This window comes from Pempheris klunzingeri, chromosome 16 (genome assembly GCF_042242105.1).
Source record: "Pempheris klunzingeri isolate RE-2024b chromosome 16, fPemKlu1.hap1, whole genome shotgun sequence".
Classification (NCBI taxonomy): domain Eukaryota; kingdom Metazoa; phylum Chordata; class Actinopteri; order Acropomatiformes; family Pempheridae; genus Pempheris; species Pempheris klunzingeri.
In genome coordinates, this window is record NC_092027.1 from 12,772,706 (window position 1) to 12,793,151 (window position 20,446).

At 41.8% G+C, this 20,446-nt stretch overlaps 1 protein-coding gene and 1 long non-coding RNA gene across 2 annotated transcripts; both read right to left on the bottom strand.

The window, feature by feature from the left end:
- Positions 1-14: 14 nt before the first annotated feature.
- On the bottom strand, positions 15-7,473 carry LOC139215839 (uncharacterized). Its single transcript, XM_070846871.1, has 16 exons — positions 7,452-7,473; positions 7,278-7,343; positions 6,516-6,652; positions 6,321-6,437; positions 5,722-5,779; positions 5,589-5,636; positions 5,142-5,210; positions 4,729-4,868; positions 3,373-3,504; positions 3,227-3,284; positions 3,044-3,121; positions 2,649-2,704; positions 2,429-2,497; positions 595-619; positions 449-475; positions 15-115 (listed from the first exon to the last, which is right to left on the bottom strand). The coding sequence occupies exons 1-16, from the start codon at positions 7,471-7,473 to the stop codon at positions 15-17; spliced, it is 1,203 nt and encodes a 400-aa protein (XP_070702972.1).
- Positions 7,474-7,836: 363 nt separating this feature from the next.
- LOC139215095 (uncharacterized) lies at positions 7,837-19,659 on the bottom strand. The gene is made up of 3 exons (XR_011585502.1): positions 19,581-19,659; positions 8,210-8,278; positions 7,837-7,864 (listed from the first exon to the last, which is right to left on the bottom strand). It is a non-coding gene; the product is annotated as an uncharacterized lncRNA (long non-coding RNA).
- Positions 19,660-20,446: the final 787 nt, after the last annotated feature.

Sequence of the window (20,446 nt, forward strand, 5' to 3'; positions counted from 1 at the left end):
ATTTTTTTTCTAGTTTAACAGAAAAACCACATGTGGGTCAGCTCACCAATAACTGGTTGATTTTCCCTCAAGCTCTCTTTGAGACACCAGAATAAGCCCAGATTGGGTGTCCATCCTAATGTTAAAAAGGAAAGAGGGTTAAGTAAAAGCCCTGAATAAATACCAAAATCAATTGTCATTTTTCTTGAATTGGAATAAAACCTTTAACTTTGTGCCTACAACACAAAAAAGGTGGGTTTTTTTCCTACAGGAACACGGGTGTATTTTTGGAAACTGTGATAACATCAAGCTGAGACTACATTCATGAGTAACGTTCAAATGCAAAGGTCACTGTGTGTATATGGCATTGTATTTTTTAAAAAGCTCACACATTTAGATTAATTCCTTTTCAGACCTTTCGACCTATACAGTTTCCTGCATCCTTTCAATCTAATGAAAGGAAATGTACCTGTTTGGTCATAGCCACCTCTTTTATCTGTAAGAAAGGGGGAGATAATCATATCTTTTTTAAACAAGCTTAACTATTCACAATATAAATGATGAAGATGATATATAATGATATTAAAAATGTGAAAAAAGAAAAGTGAAAGGTACCTTGGCCAAATACACTGTCCAACATCTGGAACATAAGGAACAAATCGTACGTAAGGTCGTGTTTTAAAACATGAGCGATCACAAATTCTTGGTAAATGATCCCATTTCATATATTTCATGTTTTGTATTTTGTACCACAATCATGCAATATCAGCTTGTAGAGCTTTCATATACACCTTTTCATAAACTTTTTACAGGTCATGTTGAGCTTAAAGCATTTTGTGTGTGTGTGTGTGTGTGGTTTTTGAGGACCCCTAGGCCTGTGTGGAGTACAGCACAAACTTTTTTTTTTTTTTATTCAATTATTTGAAATATAAAAACAAAGAACATGAGGTCATCATGGGTGTTATATACATCATGTCATAGGATCAACCTGCAACCATTTTTGGGTTATAGCTTTCCTGCTACTTGCCAAAAGTATCTTCAATAAATATTTATCTTTGTGTAGGAGTGTTTCAGGTATTTTACCAAGATATAAAGTAACAAAAGAATAAACTAACTCCACTCCCATTATTTTGTTTATCTCATTAGACACCTCCCCCGAGTATGATTGGATTTTTGGGCAGGCCCAAAAGACATGGAAATGATTCGCCATTGAGGTTCCACATTTTCTCCAACAGAAGCCCCGGTAAACTGAGTCCATTGATTCAAGCTCTTATAATGTCTTTCAGCTTGTCTTTTATTTCCTATTATTGATTGTATTGGAGTATCTATCTGTGTAATTTCCAAGGATTTCCATTTAGATTCATAGTTTGGGGCACACCAGCATACTAAGGGTTTCAACTGCGCAGCATAATAGTAATCCTGTAAGCATGGTAAGGCTCTCCCTCCCCTCTCTTTTTTCAGCTGCAATGTCTTGAACTGTATCCTGGGTCTTCTACTGTTCCAAAAAAATCCATAGCACAAAGCATCTTAACAGCTGGGAGCCATCAGTTTGAGGGCTTCCAAGTAAGGTTTGGTGCAAAACATCACTAAGTGATATGTGTAGGGGAAAAATCTGTATTGAATACAACAATCCTCCTGCGCCGTTATTAATGATGATGATTCTACCATGCTACTGTTGATGATCTGTTCTAGTGAGGAAGCATGAATGAGCCACTTGTGTTGAACCCATGTAACACTGAAGCTGAACCCTGAATGACATCCAGCACTGCCAGTCCTGATCGAGCTGCTTACTAAATATGAACTAATGATATATGTGATACTCTGCCCGAACTTGGGAGAACAAGGGGTGCTGCCAGTTCAAACACAAGGCCGCGTCATCTTGACAAGTGCAGATATTGTTTAGTAGACATACGCCACTGACACTGAACCATAAAACTGATCACTAAATATGAATAATTGGCTCCTCATGCTCTATTTTTATAAAGTTCTGGTGGACATGTATTCATTGTCAATTCTCTCTGCAGCCTTTGTCTGTATGGTTTCGATCCTTTGTACAAAGACTGAGCTACATTAAACACTCAGAGACTAATTCTTTCTTGTCAGTTTCTTTATTTGTTCTAGATTTTCCTCGTAATATGTAGTTTGGCATAAGGCCTGGAGGGGTTTCACCTTACCAACACCTAGCCTTTCTGTCCAGCTACGAGGGTCTAGTCATGTACGCCATTACCATAGACATCGATGCAGTCACACTACACACCACCTGCTATATATGTAGTTGGGGTCCTTGTGTTGAGATTCTCTGCTGTACTCTGTACACTGTGACTCTGTCCTCATAAGTACATAAACTTTGTCTGAAACAGGGTCGACGGTGTTGCCTGATTGACTTTCCCAGACTGAGGCTCAAGAATCCTCCTAACACAGGAAGACTCATATGGAAATGTTGACGTACCTTTTTATGCTTCCACGATGGCACATGTTGGAAATACAGATCTACAGACCCAAAGCTCCTACAGCAGTTCTGCCACAAGGGTCAAACAAAAGAAAAGTGAAATAAAGTTCACTGTATTAAACAAACATTTGTTCTTGTTTTCTCCACATCACAGACAGTATTTGCAACAGTGTTAATTAACAGGCTAAAATTCACAATTGAGATATTTATAATTTATCACCTGGCAGTGTATTTTGAGCGATAACACTGCACATTCCGCTGACACAGAACGATACTCTACAAGGAAAAAGAAAAAACAAAGTAGCATTTGGTTAAATCCGTATAAATTGCAAAAACCTTTACAATAGTTTGAAAAAGGGAAATTGAGTCTATGAAATGTCACAGAAATTCTTAAAAACACTGAAGAGGCTTATTTTAAAACTTCCCAAGATACTATGCATGTAGCCAGCACATGTGAGGAGATGTAGAACTTGTACCACTGAAACATACAGCGGTTAAATTTCATCGTAGTGCTTTGTAATGAAGCTTCTGTCAGTAATGACTGAAGGGAAATGACCTGCTTTTTAAACAATGGTTTACAGGGCTCATAGACAACTAGACTGACATAATACATACCCAGCTTGTTCCCTGGTTTGACGCTTGTAATCAAGCTGCTCTCGTTTTCCTTTGCGATGGATTCCAGTCTCTTCAAAGCTACGGGTCAATCAATTAATCCAACATCATTCTTGGGTCCACTGAAGATCCAGTTAATTCAGAGGTATACATCATAAACCGGAGGCATGGAAAATAAAGACCTACCTTCTGCATAACAAGTGAAGTTCACTGAGGCGAACTGGGCGGGCTCCAGCCTCACTTGCTGTAACAGAAAGTCACTCAGGTTTCACGATAATAGAAGCAAAGGCATCAACTTGGGAGACCACTCGTGACTTTGTAAACTACGTTACCTTCACAGCAGCATTTGCTGTACCATGAATTTCCTCTGTCTGCTTTGTGAAATCAAGCATCACGGAGACAAAGGGCACGGTGTAATTCTTGTAGCATTCCTTTGCCAGCAAAGTGGAGGGGTGCCACGCTCTCTGCACAGATTAACACTGAGGTCAATTGTCATGGCAAACAGAAACCCCATTGATACTAATTAGGCTGAGATGAACTGCAGTTTGCCAAAATGTCATGCTCACATTCACACCTACAGGCAATTTAGAATCACTCATTAACCTAACCGGCACATCTTTGCCTGTGGGAGTGTTTGAACAAACAAGAAAAACCTTCTAAAAAAACTGATATGGCAAGAAGGTTCTTGGTTTCCTGTTTGGTTTCTTATGTTACATGTTGCAGGAACATGTACCCTAGATGGTACGTATGTTATCCTTAAGTCAGCATTCTATCTTCTTGGCTCCACTCTGTCTGGACAACAGTTCAGTCCAAGGAAAGGTCGTGTCCATCTTTAGGGGACACCCTCATATACCTGAAACCAGATATCACTTGCAGAATCCTACATATGTGGAAGCCTTATTCTGTATTCTTCAGTCTCTCATCTGTACCTGCGATGTTAGACTCCGAGCACGTAAACTACACAAAGCTCTTGAATGCATCTTGTTGTCATCTATTCATTTCGAACCACCACAGAAATGCATCCCTACACAATTTGAATTCTTTTTGAATATATAACTTCATACTCAGGATTTAATTTCTCTCATTTGGACTGGAACAAGTCTTTAATTGAGCAAAGGCTTATCTGGAATCAGCACTCTGGGAGTCCATTAAAGAATAATGTGTTGTTGCATAGAAGCACAGACCTCTGTGTTATCTTTCACAGGGCTCCGGGACATCGACACTATGCTCATGTCATTTGCAGATTCTGCGTTGTGCTTTCTGTAAAATGTGACTATGTCAACACAAGTGAGAATATAATCAGCCGGAACTAAGCGTCCACATCAGGTTGAACCCTGATGTCTACCTTCCTCTACTCCGTGACTGTCCCGTAAGGGTCCACCTATCAATCTCAACTCAAGAACACCAAAACCTTGATCGAATTTTCCATTCAGGCCCATGGTTGGAAAATCCCGAGCCCTCCTAGTAGCTCTGATGAACTCCCTGGCCGAATTTTAAAATCTCCTTTCAAATCTCGTGTTCTTATCTTCCAACACTGTGCCCTTTTGAAAATCTTTTAATATGAATTCATTACTGTTTTTAGAGAACCAAAACAACCATGGTCCCGATGTCTCATTTTCACATATTAGTCTTCTTCTCAGGATTGTGTGGCATTATTTGCTTTCTCTTCAATCAGCACAGATACTTACAAAGTAACAAAAGATGTGGTCAAAGCTCAGGACATGTTTGATGATCATGTGGGCGCCCAAAGTTAGGTTGCAGAGCGTGCAGAGGTAGTGTGTCTTCTCAGTCGGTTCGACACAAACGCATTCAACAAGATGCTGCATGCCTACAAGCCAATGATCAGAGAAGATAGAAAAAGGAGAAGACATTTTAGTTGAAAAGGAAAACTAAGGAGTGCCTCCAATGTCATATATGTATTTTATCTCGTGAATGGGTAAGGACCTTCCTTGGATCAACTGATTCTGTTGAATTGGCATTATACAATTGTCACTGTAGTAGTAGTGACAAATTATCTTACAAGAAAATATTCCTATACAAATCTATGAATTCATTTACATTATGTGATTAAAATGACATTTTGTCAGGTGCATTCACTCACCAAGAAGTGGATGCTTCCTGTTGCTGTCTGTTTGGTATGTTTGTATCATTGTTCTCTTTGGCTTAACAGCTAGAGAGGGAAAAACAAGATTACAGCAGTGAAGCCTGGACTAAAGGGCAATAAGGAAAGTAAATGTTAAGATGTGAATGCAACCATACTTTGAAGTACATTGAGAGATGAGTTTCACCACAATGTCCATTGTTAGCCGTTTTTGCAGTGGTCACTGAATTATGGATCTTCACATTTACATTTTTTCTATCATGTTATATGGCTGAAACATGGATCATTTGATATGATTGAGGTTTCTAGCAAAGCTATTAAATGGACCTTGTGGCGAGATGGATTTTTTGACTGCTGTTAGTCAGTAGATATATATATCAACTGGGTGATTTGCGCAAGCAGTGATTACAGCAAAACCTTCTGCATGGTAGAAAAATGTGCACACACCATCAAGCAGCTTCAGAAGTTTGTCATTTTCACTGAGAGCACACATCACTGAGGAGAAGGAACACATGATCATCAAAATACAATTTAACGTAATGCTCGAACAAATATTAAATGGAAATATTAGGACATATACCTTCAGAGTAGACACTTGGTTCCAGCTTTTTCAATAACTTTTCAGGTAAATCCAACATCTGCAAAAAGAAAATGTGGTGAAAACACATAACATTCCTTTTGCCCAAGTTGCCTATTTTCATATCCAGCATTTACGCAGCGACAATGCAGGTCTCCCTTTAGCTCTAGATTGTGTTCACATTCTTATTGGCCAACAAACATCTCCTCTCGCAGCACGACTTTGATGTTGACACAGTTGTGACCATCAAATTCCAAAACAAAATTGGCAGGATTGGCTAAATCATCAATTTTCACCTGCTAGTAACCAACATTGTGTGTCATTAGGCACTGTACACTGGGCTTTTACACTGAGAAAATCTGCTTGCTGCAGCCAAGACACCTCACCAGGAGAGCAGTGAGATTGAACGAAAAAAGTCAAATGTGGGCTGGAAAACCAAAACAATGAGCTGAGAGACATTATGGCGCTCCATAGAGCTGCAGGGTTGGGTGACAATTCTTTGTAGGATTTCACTACAAGCACCCCCCCTGCACAAACAAGTAGTTATGCGAGCCCGTGTTCATATAAAATTATTGAATTCAGCTGGGATTCCACGTACAAACCTGTAGTTGTCCCTTCCCTCTTTTGCGGACTTCCTTTAAGAGCGCAGGCCTCAGAGAGACTCCCACACCCTTGCCGGGGATCCAAGAGAAACTCAGAACGTTGGGATCTGTGTAGCTCTAAAATAAAAAATAAAAAAACTTAAACTGAACTAAAATTCAAAATATTGGCTAATTCGTGTCATGATCTGCACTTACAAAGTAGTTACTGCAGTGGTCACCGGAAGAGAGGTGGTTTGCAATCTTGTCTGGTGGACATTTTTCCTCACAGACATGGCACAAATAAAAAAATATCCTTGATTGTGGACTGAAACACAGAGTCAGCAGGGACAAGCCTGGAAGAAAGCAAATTTATAAAAGAATAATTACTTCAAACATCATGAGTCTTCAGCAGTGTGGTAGAAAATCCATAAGAAGTACTAACCATTTATAAATATTACGTGTGTATTTTAATATAATCCTGTATCCTCATTTAACCTCTTGTGAAGCACATGTTGTGTAACCTTAACTCAGAAGAACATGAACATCCTGATCTGAGAATAACAAGGATATTGTTATTCTTCATAGAAAGGCGGTGACAAACAGCTGAACTCATGGTTATACTGGCCCACAGTTCATTCCACTAATGTGTTTGGATCACTAGCAGGAAAGCAGTATCCTCCCACCACGAAGCGAGTGGCGCCGTGACAGTGTACTTTCAGAAGATGTTTTCTTCTACTGAAACCATATTTAAACTGCTGCATTTTTCAATTCTCCTGTTGCAGGCTGACTCTGCCTTCACCAATTGTAATAAAAGGTCTAATTCTCTTAAAAACATCTTTGTTGATTTCCACCATTGAAGACCCCAAACAAGTCATAGAAGTTACTATGAGCAACAAGAATGAACTTTGTTGCTTTACTTAAAACACTGAAAACATTGTCTTAATTTCTTTTTATCTAATGCTATGTGCACTTACTAACCTACGATGGGTTGTTTGATGTCCTTTCTGGCTATTGGATCCATCATACAAATGGAGGGCAAGATGCCTGTTGAGCAACACGACAATGAAAGAAAAAATTATTACGCATGAGCTATGAGTAATTGGGGTTTAATAGCATTATGATTAATCCAAATCCAGAATCCGCTCATCAGACCCGAGTCCCAGTTAAATATCATTAGGTTTAGCTTTTATCATTGTCAGGTAACTAAAAAGGTATAGTTACTAAACTTACAGAACTTGCTAAACTGGAAGTTGGTGAATTAACAAATAAATCAACATTAACATTAATTAAAATAGGGCTTTGCAAAAGCGGAAAAAAAATGCATTCATCGTGTCTATTAGGCTTTTAGGATACTCAAATAGAACTAGTACATTTGACACAGACAAACAGGGAGGAGAAGATGTAGGCTTACCACGACCCTTGAACACATCTAAAAACAGGATCAAAAAAAGAAATTGGACCGGAGAAGACAGGACATAAACTCTCATGCAGGAAACTATAAATGAAATGTACATAAAAATGAAAAAAACATAAGCATCACCTTTCTGAAAGACTTCTTTCATTTTCTGTTGGTGAAGAAAAGAGGAAAGGTAGTTTATTAAAGCAGGGGCATATGTAGTGTGGTAACGGTAAATGGTCTTTATTCGTATAGCGCCCTTCTAGTCATTTCAACTACATCAAAGCTGTGATGATGAACATCTATTAAGTAGTTCAGGTGAAACCGTCTCTTCACCGCTCTAAATGAATGCACTGGCTGGATACAAAGGGCGTGTCTGTAAATCAGGCTTCTTACCAGATTGCCTGAAGTCTTTTTGATTTTATTGCAAGATTTTGTGCTATGACAGTCTGACAGCCTCACTTGTATCGAGTAAAATTAATTTGTTTAAGTGTACGTGCAGTTTAAAGCCCACCTCTTGATGTTCCCCCGAGTGCACATGTTTCTTGAATTCAAGCACCCTGGTAAATTTGACGAGGCAGACCTAAACAAAAGAAAGAAAACAAGAAACAAAAATGCATCAGCAATACGGACTAATGAGATAAGAGACTTGTTCAGTTCACATTTCAAAATGGGCACAGTTTTGGGCCTTTTATGTTGTACAACAGGAAACCTGCTACCACAGCCAAAAGATTTACATTAAACTTTTATCTGTGGTATCTGATATGTTACGTGTATCTTATATGGTATATGTGTGTGTCCTCTCTGTGTATGTGTATCTGATATGGTACATGTGTGTGTCCTCTCTGTGGATGTTTATGTAAGAGAGCCTAGGTAGGAGGTATGTAAGGTATATAAGGGCATGGAGTTTTAGGATGAGCTCCCAAGAGGGACACTAACATATAGGGACATGATGCTGTTGGATGACATCCCAAGAGAGACATTACATATGCATTTCTCCATATTTGGACAAAGGGGGGTCTTGAACTGATGGAAGCCATGTGGTGAGATAAGCCTTCTTAAAAGGTATAAAAAGGTGGTCAGAAGAACAGTTCGGGGAAGACTCATATTCGTCCAGGGGTTACACTGTCTGTACGAGACATAGAATTGGCTTCACGTCTTCCTAAGCAACCATGGCGCCTGTTAGACAACTGATCTTTTTGTAATAAAACTATTTTTATGCAACAAGTCGTTGTCAGCGGACGTTTCCTTTCATCATCTGCACATCATCGGCACCTGAAGAGTCACGACATATTGTGGTGTCTGATGTGTAGTGTCTGGTATGTGCCTTTAGGGCATATGATGTTAGTAGTGTTCATTGTTTCTATGTTCCTGATCTGAGATCGATTATCTGGAGACAGACAGACTGGGAACTGTTTGACCTAGGCAGGGGAGATCTGACCTTTGCTCCCCCTCACTAGATACCGGGGGATGGTGTCTTCTAATATATCCTTTTACCCCTAAAACAAAGAACAGAACTGTTATGAAAGCCAGATGTTGAGCTAGGTGGTCAAATGGTATAAAGAATGACCAGTGAATTGGCTCGGGGAAGACGAGGACAGAGACAGCAGATTCGGCCGGGGATTACACTCTGTTCCTAGAATTGGCTGAGCGTCTTCCCAGGCTTCCATGGTGCCTGTTAGACAACTGATCTTTTTGAAATAAACCTATTTTTATTCACTAAGTCGTTGTCAGCGGACGTCTCCTTTCATCAACTGCACATCATCGGCATCAGAGAAGATACAACAATATCTTAATTGGTGTTTGGCACGAACAGCATAGCAGGGTCCAGTGAAACAGTAGGTACATATCGCAGGTGGCAGATAGAGAAAGATGAGTGTCTGAGACTGAGACTACTGAGACTAGCTAGACGGCAGGATGGTTGCGCTGCATTCTTAGTTTGGTTTGACAGTTTGATCTAACCCGCAGCTCCTCAAAAGCTGAAATCAGCATTTTCACTGTGCACTCTGTGACAAAAGAACACAGCTATCTTGCAACAATCTCAAGAGTCGCAACGCTCCATTGAAAGGAAGAAACAGGGAGTCAGTGAATAACCACACAAAGATCATCCAATGCCAAAGATCCATGAACAGAGTCAGGTTAAAGGACCACCTGTAATTGGTCACCGCTCTATCTCTCTCTGTGGGGCAAGGTTAATGTTATAAAGATGAACTGTGCTCCCAAAATAAATTATATTCTTCAGTCTCTTCCATTGAATATCCCTACCAAGTACTTTAAACAATTCGATTTACTTTGCAAAAAGTTTCTCTGCAATGGCAAAAAGCCAAGAATGCGTCTAGGAAAACTACAAAAACCAATAGAAAAAGGAGGTCTGGGCCTTCCAAATATGCTATTTTATTACTACGCATTTAGCTTGAGACACCTGGCACACTGGGCACTTCCCCCGGAAAGAGCCCCCCCCATGGTACACAATAGAACAATCACTCTGCACCTCATTTCCCCCATTGTTGTTCTTGTCTGCTAGAATGCCACCAAATGCTTGATACCATCCCATCATTTCTCATTTACAGGAAATCTGGAGGAAAGTGGCTGGTATCACTAAAATAAACCCATATTTATGTAAGTCTTCCGGATTATGGGACAATCCCAAACTCCTAATTGGCAAATCCTCAGTGATATGGAAAGAGTGGGTGAGCAAAGGGATCCATACTGTGGGTCATCTATATGAAAGAGACATACTTAAGTCTTTCGGCAACCTGGTCGAGCAGTTCGGTTTGGCTAATGATCAATTTTGGAGATACCTCCAATTAAGAAACCTCCTGGTTAGCATCTTTGGCTCTCCACAGGCTTCCCCCCAGGGCCTGGACCTTCTGAAAGACATCTTACGCACTGCAGAGTTAGGACATGAGGCCTCCCACTATTATTCCATGGTTATAAATAATTCTGGCCTTAGTAGCACCACAGCCATAAAGGCAATGTGGGAAAAAGATTTGGACATTTTTATCGAAGAACAAGATTGGGCTAAAATTATTGGTATTACTAAATATGTCTCCAGAGACATCAGAATAAGACTGATACAGTTCAAAATTCTCAACAGATATTACTGGTACCTGAGCAGCCTATTTAGATTAGGGCTCAAAGACACCCCAGAATGCTGGAGATGTAACAGGGGTGACAGGGGATCTAGTACACGCACTATGGTCATGCCCAAAAGTACAGGCTTTTTGGACCAAGATTCATAATTATATTTCAGAGATAGCGGGGATAGACTACAAACTCTGCCCCGAGCTATACATACTAGGGAACCCTAAAGCCATCAACCACATGGTAAAACCTCTAGCTAACTGGGCCCAGACAAGCATCATGATTGGCAAACCGATAATAATGAGAAAGTGGAAAGACGCTGTGGGCCCATTATTTCAGGAATGGGTCTCAGAACTGGGAAGGGTGGCAGCATTTGAGAAAATATCATACAGTCTGATGAATGAGGTAGAGGAGAAGTATAATGATAAATGGGGAATGTTTCTGCAATTTCACTCATTACACGGGACCTGATGGGCTCATTCTCTTTTTTTTGTTTCTTTATTATTATTATTACCCCCCCACTTTCTATTGTCAACTTGTATTCTATTCATCGGTGTCAATCTTCGTCTCATTTAATCATCTGTACTTGTGATGTGTATATGTATATGTGCATGTATATACGTGTGTATGTGTATATATGTGGTAATGGCGCTTCACAAGTGAGCACATAGACATAATATGGACATGATTTCAATGTTTAAGGATTATGGTTTCTCATGCGACAGTGGTACAGTGGACATTGGACAGACCTTTATGCTGAAGTTCCTACTCCAGCCACACAAACACTGCCTTGGGTTCCCTGTTTTGTTTTGATGTATTTGTAGTTCTGTTGGGTTCTTGTATTGTAAATGTAAAAACATAATAAAAACTTAAGTCATAAAAAAAAAAGGACCACCTGTAATGACGAGACCACACTTAAGGGTACAAACTCATCAGGTGCTAAATAGACATACAAGGGAACATATTTTTAGAATGGCACATTGGTCTACTAATCCAATGCATCTTGTGCCCTGCTGTTGCAAATCTACAGTTTTGGTGTTTTATGTTATGTTTCGTAATAAGAGTTCATTTAATTAGGGTATTATAACAGTTTAGCTTACTAAAATAAGTCTGTTACTAACCCCAATCAGAAATGCATAAGCTCGAGTCACATTAAAAAAAAAAAAAATAGCATGATACCAACATAACGTGCATGCAAATGAATTGTTGTCTATCCAAATAAAATCTTGAAAACACATGAAACATTAGCTATACAACACAAGACCAATATGACGATGCCACCATCACCCACAGTGATAACCTTTGACACAGAGGGGAGAGATAAAGAATTGGTTTGTTTGAGGCGCCTGGAAATTTTTATGACAACTCAGAAGGCTTAGTTTCACTTTCAAAAACTCATTTGATCTAAACCAGTAGCACAATCTATTGACAAGTTTGCTTCCTTGATATTTGGTTGCCATTAACAACTGAACCATCTCCATGACAACCAAGCAAACCCAATCCAATGACGAAAGCCAAAATATGTGGCTGGAAGCACTGACACAAAACTACAGATTATGTCAGGCCATTAATCCATTTGAATAAAAAAATAAAAATAAAATTTGCACATTTATACTCAACATCATTGCTTAACATTTTTAACCATCTTCCTATACCAGAGAAGAACGGTGTGACGTGCTTTAAGTTTAAGGTTTGTTACACAGAACCATCTCAGAGGTCGTCCGTAGAAACAGCAGACACCATGGATGTATAAAGAAACCTGGATACAGCGTTGGAAGCGGGGCTCCAATCATTCCTGTGAAAGGTGCCCGGCAGTAAAAGTATCCGGATCGTCTGCATGGTTGGGGCCCACAGAGCATGTGCATTAGCACCTTGAGCCTGCCGAGCCTGTTGGCCCTCCACTAATTGAAATGGGGATAAGATTATTTCATCGTGCTGCTCTCCTAGACTTTCCAAATGTTATCGGGCCAGATGGATCAAATTCTGAGGAAATGTGCCATTTTTGCGGGTTGTAACTCTCAAGCAGATTTATCTGCTGATTTATACATTGCGTGCACAATTAAGCAAGTTGTATTCCTGAGGATTCATTTTACTTTTGAAGAAATACAGTGCTCTTAGTCAATCCAAAATGTTATTAAACCTCACACCTGAGTATTTAACAAAGGAAAAATGAGTTTTGGCTTTCTCAGGAGAATATCTATATGTGCACAATTATGAGGCAACTAAATGAAAAACTAAAACTATCCCATCTCACTTGGTTATTTTCATTTATTTAAGTAAGAATAACAAATAAACAACTTGAAATTTACAAATAAACACTTCTGACATGTCAACAAATATTCAGTGACCAGTATAGCCACCCTTCTTTTTAATAACTGTTTTGAGCCTTACATCCATGGAGTCTGTTAGTTTCTTGACCTGCTGATGATCAACTTCCAGCCTCCCAAATGCTGTTCAAAGAGGTGTATTGTCTTCCCTCACTCTAAATCTCACTTTTAAGAAGGGCCCACAAGTTCTCAATAGGGTTTATTCTGTCATCTTTAATGCCTTTGCTGGCTAGCCACATTACTGTGTACACCCCTGCCCCCGGCCGATGCTGCTGCTGCCTGTGTGCTCATACACAGTGTAGTGTCCCTTATCAGGAGACTTTAATCATGCATCGCTGTCTGCCACTCTCCCCACATTCAGCCAGTATGTGGACTGCTACACCAGAGACAATAAAACCTTGGACTTACTGTATGCAAACACCAAGGATGCATACAGTTCATCACCCTTCCCCCTGCTGGGCCGCTCAGATCACAACCTGGTACATACCTTTGATGAAGAAACAACCCCCACCAAAAGGTATGTGAAGAAGTGGTCTGAGGAGGCCACTGAGGCGCTGCACGACTGTTTTCACACCACTGACTGGGATGTGCTGTGCAGCCCCCATGGCCTGGGTGACCCTGGGTGACCTCAGAACTAAAGGCCCTGCTGAAGGAGAAGAGGGTTTTTAGATCTGGGGACAAGGAGGAGCTGAAGAGGGTGCAGAAGGAGCTGAAGAAGAAAATCAGGGAGTGCAAGTCCAGCTACAGGACCAAGATGGAGCACCACTTGCAAACCAACAATGCAAAGGTGGTCTGGAGTGGACTGAAGACCGTCTCTGGTCACAGCAGAGGCCATGAGAGGAGAGGGCAAACAAACTGGATCTGTTTTTCAACAGATTTGACTCTGCCCCCATTCCTCCCCCCACTCATCAAAGCACAGACCATACCAGCACTCTGCCAACCCCCTGACCACCCATCTTCATCTCCACCTCAGGCCTCTCCATAACAGCTGACCAGGTGAGAAGTGAGCTAAGGAAGACCAAGGCGAAGAAAGCCGCAGGTCCTGATGACATCAGCTCCAGACTGTTGAAGGACTGTGCAGACCAACTCTGTCAGGTGCTTCTGCACATCTTCAACCTGAGCCTGAGTCTGGAGAGGGTCCCTGCTCTGTGGAAGACTTCCTGCGTGGTTCCGGTCCCAAAGACAACACACCCGGGGGGGCTCCACCACTTCAGACCTGTGGCCCTCACCTTTCACCTGATGAAGACCATGGAGAGGATCATCCTTAACAACCTCCGCCCCCTGGTGAGCTCAAATCTGGATCCACTGCAGTTTGCTTACCAACCAGGCATTGGAGTGGATGATGCAGTCATCTACCCGCTTCACAGATCCCTGGCTCACCTGGAGAACACCGGCAGCACTGTGAGAGTCATGTTCTTTGGATCATGTTGAAGGCACTGGAGAAGTCAGCCATCACTGCTCAGGGTGAAGCTGGAAAGAGCAGGAGTGGACTGTCACCTGGCTGCATGGACAATGGACTACCTCACCAACAGGCTCCAGGACTGTGTCTGACATGGTGGTCTGCAGCACAAGGGCCCCACAGGGGACAGTACTCTCCCCCTTCCTCTTCACCCTGTACGCCTCGGCCTTCAGGTGCAACACTGGGAGCATCCACCTCCAGAAGTTCTCCGATGATAAAGCCATCGTCATCATGTCAGAGGGGGACGAATAGGAGTACCGGGAGGTGGTCACCAACTTTGTTGACTGGTGTGAGCTAAACCATCTTCAGCTCAACACCAGCAAGACAAAGGAGATGGTGATTGATTTCCGCAGGACGACACCCCAGACTGCACCGGTGAACATCCAGGGATTGGACATTGGGAGGGTGGAGACCTTCAAATACCTGGGTGTTCACCTCAATGACAAACTGGACTGGTCATACAATACAGATGTCCTGTACAAGAAGGGCAAAAGTCGTCTTCACCTGCTGAGGAGACTGAGGTCCTTGGGAGTGTGCAGGACTCTGCTCTGGACATTTTATGACTCGGTGGTGGCGTCTGCAGTCTTCTATGCAGTGGTCTGCTGGGGAGGAGGGAGCACGGAAAGGGACAGAAACTGAACAGACTGGTCAGGAGGGCCGGTTCTGTCCTGGACTACTCCCTGGACTCCATAGAGGAGGTGGGTGGATCAATAAAATCCATCATATCTTATCTTAACTAGCTCATCATTAATAATAGCAGCCCATACCAGTACCCCACCTCCACCTTGCTGGCGTCTGACTCGAAGTGGAGCTCTGTGCCCATTAGTGATCCTGCCACAGGCCCATCCATTGGGTCTGTCAAGAGTCACTCTCATTTCATCAGTCCATAAAATCTTTCTTCAGATATCTCTTGGCCCAGTCTTGACGTTTCAACTTCTGAGTCTTGTTCAGTGGTGGTCGTGTTTCAGCCTTCCTTACCTGGGCCATGTCTTTGAGCACCGAACACCTTGTACACCTTGTACACTCTAGGTAGGTTGCATTTCTGGAATATGGCAGCACTGGAGGTTAATGGGTTCCTGCTAGCTTTGTTTAATTATTCTCAAGTCTTTAGCAGTTCAATTGTGTCCTTTTTTTCTCCACATGTTTCTTGCAACCCTGTTGACTATTTGCAACAAAACGTTTGTTCGGTGATCACGCCTCAGTGGCTTGGCTACTTCAAGAGTGCTGCATCCCTCTGAAAGGCATTTGACAATTTTTGACTTCATTGTTGTAATTACAGTTTGGGCACTGCGTAAAATTGGCTTCAAAGCCTGGTGCACTTAGACCCTAACCCTAGAGGCTTGGCAGTCACATTTGAAAAATACTTGACAAGTGACTGGATGAACCATCTGTCTCACACAGGCTACCTTCAACCAATCAGCTCAACAAACCATGCAACATAGTTTAAACCCTTGCCAGAGCCAGTTGGAAAGGTGCCATTCTTTACTCTTCTTTCAATGAATACTCTCACGTTCAGATGTAACTGATGCTTTAGCAGCATCCACACTCATCTCTTTAGGGGCTTCCGTATTGTTTTCGAACGAACAGTTGCTTCTCGCTGACGTCACACTAAAACCCGGTCATTAGCTGACACCGATTGGTCCCAACAACTGTGGCTTTGGATACAACCCATAACTTGGAGCCCAGTCTAGGCATTTTTCATAGTAGTAGGCAGCTGTGTGAACATCTGATTGATGTACAGAAAAAAAAGGATAAGTAAACTGTCCATAAAGTGAACCACTGGTGACAAAAAAAAAGCCCAGAAGCTCCTAGTAGTCATCATGGAGGCCAGGGTGGAGCTCAAAGCATGAGGGTAATACCTTTTGGATGCTCTTTGAAAAGAGAGAAACAGTCTGTGAGGTTGGTTGGATGTTTTATGGTGTTGCTGGCTTGTTCTGGCATCTTCCAATGCAGATGTTCGTCATGGTGGGGAGATTGGTACCAGGGGTGCCTTTCATTATGGCAATTCATGTTTTTTCGCCTCCTCTCACTTCCTGTGACACAGAAATTGTTTCCCAATCCCCCGTCACGGAGAGTCTTCCAGTCCCTTAAATGCTCAGAGCAAGGAAACACTGGTGCTTCCTTTGGCTCCTCTGCCCACGCATCTCTTTCTCACATCCTAACTGAGTGGAGCAAGTAAGGGACAGATCAGTTTCCATGACCTAACAATCAGGAGGAGAACTAAAAAGTTTCTCTCAAAAAGTTTCTGAAAGAAACTTGTTTTCCACGGCATCTGGTGCACAGATAATATTTCTATCTGTTGCCACTATTTGGCGCAATGACTGTGGTCAATTGGCATATATATGCATGTCTTCAGGCCTGGACTTAAAACGTTGAGAAGTTTGAAACACACTGGATAATCTACACTGAAGGTACAATAACTTCCTGTGTCATGGCCAGAAATAGAAATTTGACAGCTCGCTACAGGTACGCCACTCAAGTTTTGTGGAGACCTTCGACACCTTTTCATGGTCAAGGTCTTTTCTACAAGGTGACTAAGTTTGAGGTGGATCGGATCAACCCCATACATGTAGATTAAATGTAGCGGGGGCTAGTTCGTTGAAGATTTGTAAGGGGCGGCGACAAAGGCGTCACCACGGTGAACAAAATCAACGTGTTGAGATTTTCCTGACCAAATTTGAAGTGGATCTGGTCAACTGGCTTGTCTTGAGACATCATAGCGCAAAACATAGCATTTCCTGTTGCCACTAGGTGGTGCTATGACTGTAACTGAATATTGACATGTGGACATCTCCAGGGCGCGACTCTCAAACATGTTAAGCCTGGTGCTGATTGGATCATGTAAAGTCTAATTATGAACAACTTCTTCTTCTTGTTTCATGGATGAAACACCGAAATTTTAGGCCTCACCCACACCGCTTGGTGAAAACTCAAGCTTTTAACAACTTTTCACCGTCAAGGTCTTTCTTACTGGCTGACCAAGTTTGAAGTGGATCGGATCAACACCCTCGGACTAGTTCGTTCATTTATGATCCCTTTGAGTCGCCAAAAATGCACGAAAAATTCAATATGGCCAACTTCCTGTTGGGTTTTGGTCATCACATCAAGAGACTTTTTGTACATCTTGACGAGATACATGTACCTACCAAATTTCATACACGTACGTAAAACGCAATTCCAGGTCTTGAATTTAGGGGGCGCTATGGAGCCATTTTGCAACATCCATTTGCAAGACCCATAAAATACAGAATTTTTCACCACAACTGATGCATGTGCAAAGTTTCATGAGTTTGAATATGTTCAGGCCCTCAGGAATTGAAGAAGAATTCCTTTGCACGACAGTCGGCAAAATAAATGACATAGGCTCTGCTTTCCTGCAGTAGGAAGCCATTTTCCTGCTCCCTCTCCACTAACGCTGATACCCTTGTATAAACTGAGCTTTTACATCAAAGTGCTCTGAGCTTCATGTCAGCCTCTCTTCCATTCCTGCCTGTTGTGTGCATAACATCATCACCCCTCTCCCTCATTACAACCTGTGTGTGTGCGTGTGTGTGTGTGTGTGTTTTCTACCATAGGGATTTAAAGGCTGGTGTTGATTTTTAAAGCACATTTTAGACTGGGGTGATGTGGTGTAAAAGACAAGTGTTGTGCTAAAGAAAATCAATTTGCAAGTTGCTAAGACTGATTTATTGATATTAATGATACGGATTATGAAGAATTACATAAGAATGTGCTGAAGTATGATGTGTTGATTAACCTTAATGAAGTAGGCTAAGACAAGTAGGGATTTCATGGTAAGGACAATAATTACTCAAAACATGGTTTATAATCTCTTCACTGCACCAACTGTAACCTTGTGTGACCCTCACTGTATCACATCTACTCTTTGTGTTAAAACAAGTGCACTTACATTAAACCTTGTTATTTTTTTTAAAAAAGGCCGCAAGGAAGATTTGAGAAATAAGGGTGTAAAAAGAAGAAGCAACTTGGATAAAAAAATGTTCTCCCTTTGCTGCCGGCATTAAAGGTTTTGCTGCTCTGGACTCTGACTCCTGATGACTTCTTGAGCTCAACTGAAGAGGCTATTTTTCCTGACTCCTGTTAGCTCATTTTTGGACTCAACTACAAAGTTTTTCCTGCCTAACTGACCACTGCTAAACTACTTTGAATCTGGCCCTGTGGCCTTGAACCTTGGTTCTTTGCCACAACAGTGACTTGACATTTCTCATATTTTCAAAGTGCGCCTCCATGAAAACTCTCTTTACAGTATTAATACTTCCTGGTGTTCGGTGAATAAATGCAAATTAAAGTTTCTCCTCAAATATGCCTCCTACTTAAAATCTACAACTAACACATCACAACTCCCTGTCGTGCTGCCCTGTCCTGCTCCACATGTGCAGCTTTTGATATGTTTTGTGTATCTGACATGATATGTGTGTGTGTCTTCTCTGTGGTTGTTAATGTAAGAGAGCCAGATAGGATATATGTGTTGATATAAGGACACGGTACTGTTGGATGAATTCCCAAGTAAGACATTAACTATGCATTCGTCTGTATTTGGACAAAAGGGGGTCTTGATACTGCCAGGGGTTACACCGTCTGTACGAGACATAGAATTGGCTTTACGTCTTTCCAGGCTTCCATGGCGCCTGTTAGAAAACTGATCTTTTTGTAATAAACCTATTTTTATGGAACAAGTCGTTGTCAGCGGACGTTTTCCTTTCATCGGTACCTGAAGAGTCACGACACACGTCAGCGGTCAGTTAACTCCATGTAATTCACGCTGATCAGCCAAACCTATTCACGACTGACCATCATGGACGCGTTAAAATTGGGAATATAATTGCGAATATATTCATGCAGCAGGATTAAAAGCTACACCGTGCACAGAAAAACACCACACACAGCGCGACTGTGCCTGACTTTTGTCTAAACACTGACGGTTTCATGCAATTTCTCCATTTTTGGAGCCACACACACACACACACACACACACACACACACACTTCACCCACCTGACAGCCCAAACTCTTGTGCTCCATTGTCAAAAGTCACTGTCGCTGCTAGAAAACTAAAAGTGCATCTAAAACAAAAATAATGCACCGCCAAGGTTGCGGCTCTTTTTAAAATATAGTTTCTGGGGGAGATAAAATACTCCGATGTGCAGGCGTCGCTTTCTGGCATCGGACAGGTGCAAAGAATCCGGCCAAGAGTGAAGTGATGTGCAGCAGCTGCGGTGATTATAAGCTGTGCTCTTGTTGTGGGCTGGGAGCCCCGACATGCGCCAGAGGTAAAGGTCGAAGATCAGGATTCTCAGACATCATCTGGAGACTGTTGTGGGAGGGAGACCCCCAATTTGGGCCAGAGAATAAGTGTCAATCTTCTCTTTCCAGGTTCAAAGTTTGTCAAAGTTTCAAAAATCAAAGAATCAATTTTCCAAATAGGCACCGGGAGACTTCCGAGTTCAGCGCAGTAGAGGTTTATTGTCGACAACAAAGCCCGAGACCTGAACAAGATAAAATCCTGAACAGTTCTAACACACAATGCAAGGGTCCCTTCATTTATAGCCCCAAATCAGCAGGCTGATCTCATCTGCCTGTCCCCTCGCATCTGCCCCCAACCAATTAAAATATACCTCACTTTACAAGGAGGAGTTTACCCCTCTGGTTTTGGTTCGACCTGATCACTTTGTTTTACCAGCTGGGATTGGCTTCAGCTCCAGATAATGGATGGATGGATGGACTTTGTTTTACCACTGGGCAGTTATTATGTTTATTTATCCTGCAGCACCTCCTGTTGGCACCATAAGGATCCAAATCCTTATTCTTTATTTAAAAAAAACAAAAGTATTTACTCCAATTTACACCATCAGGCTCTGGTT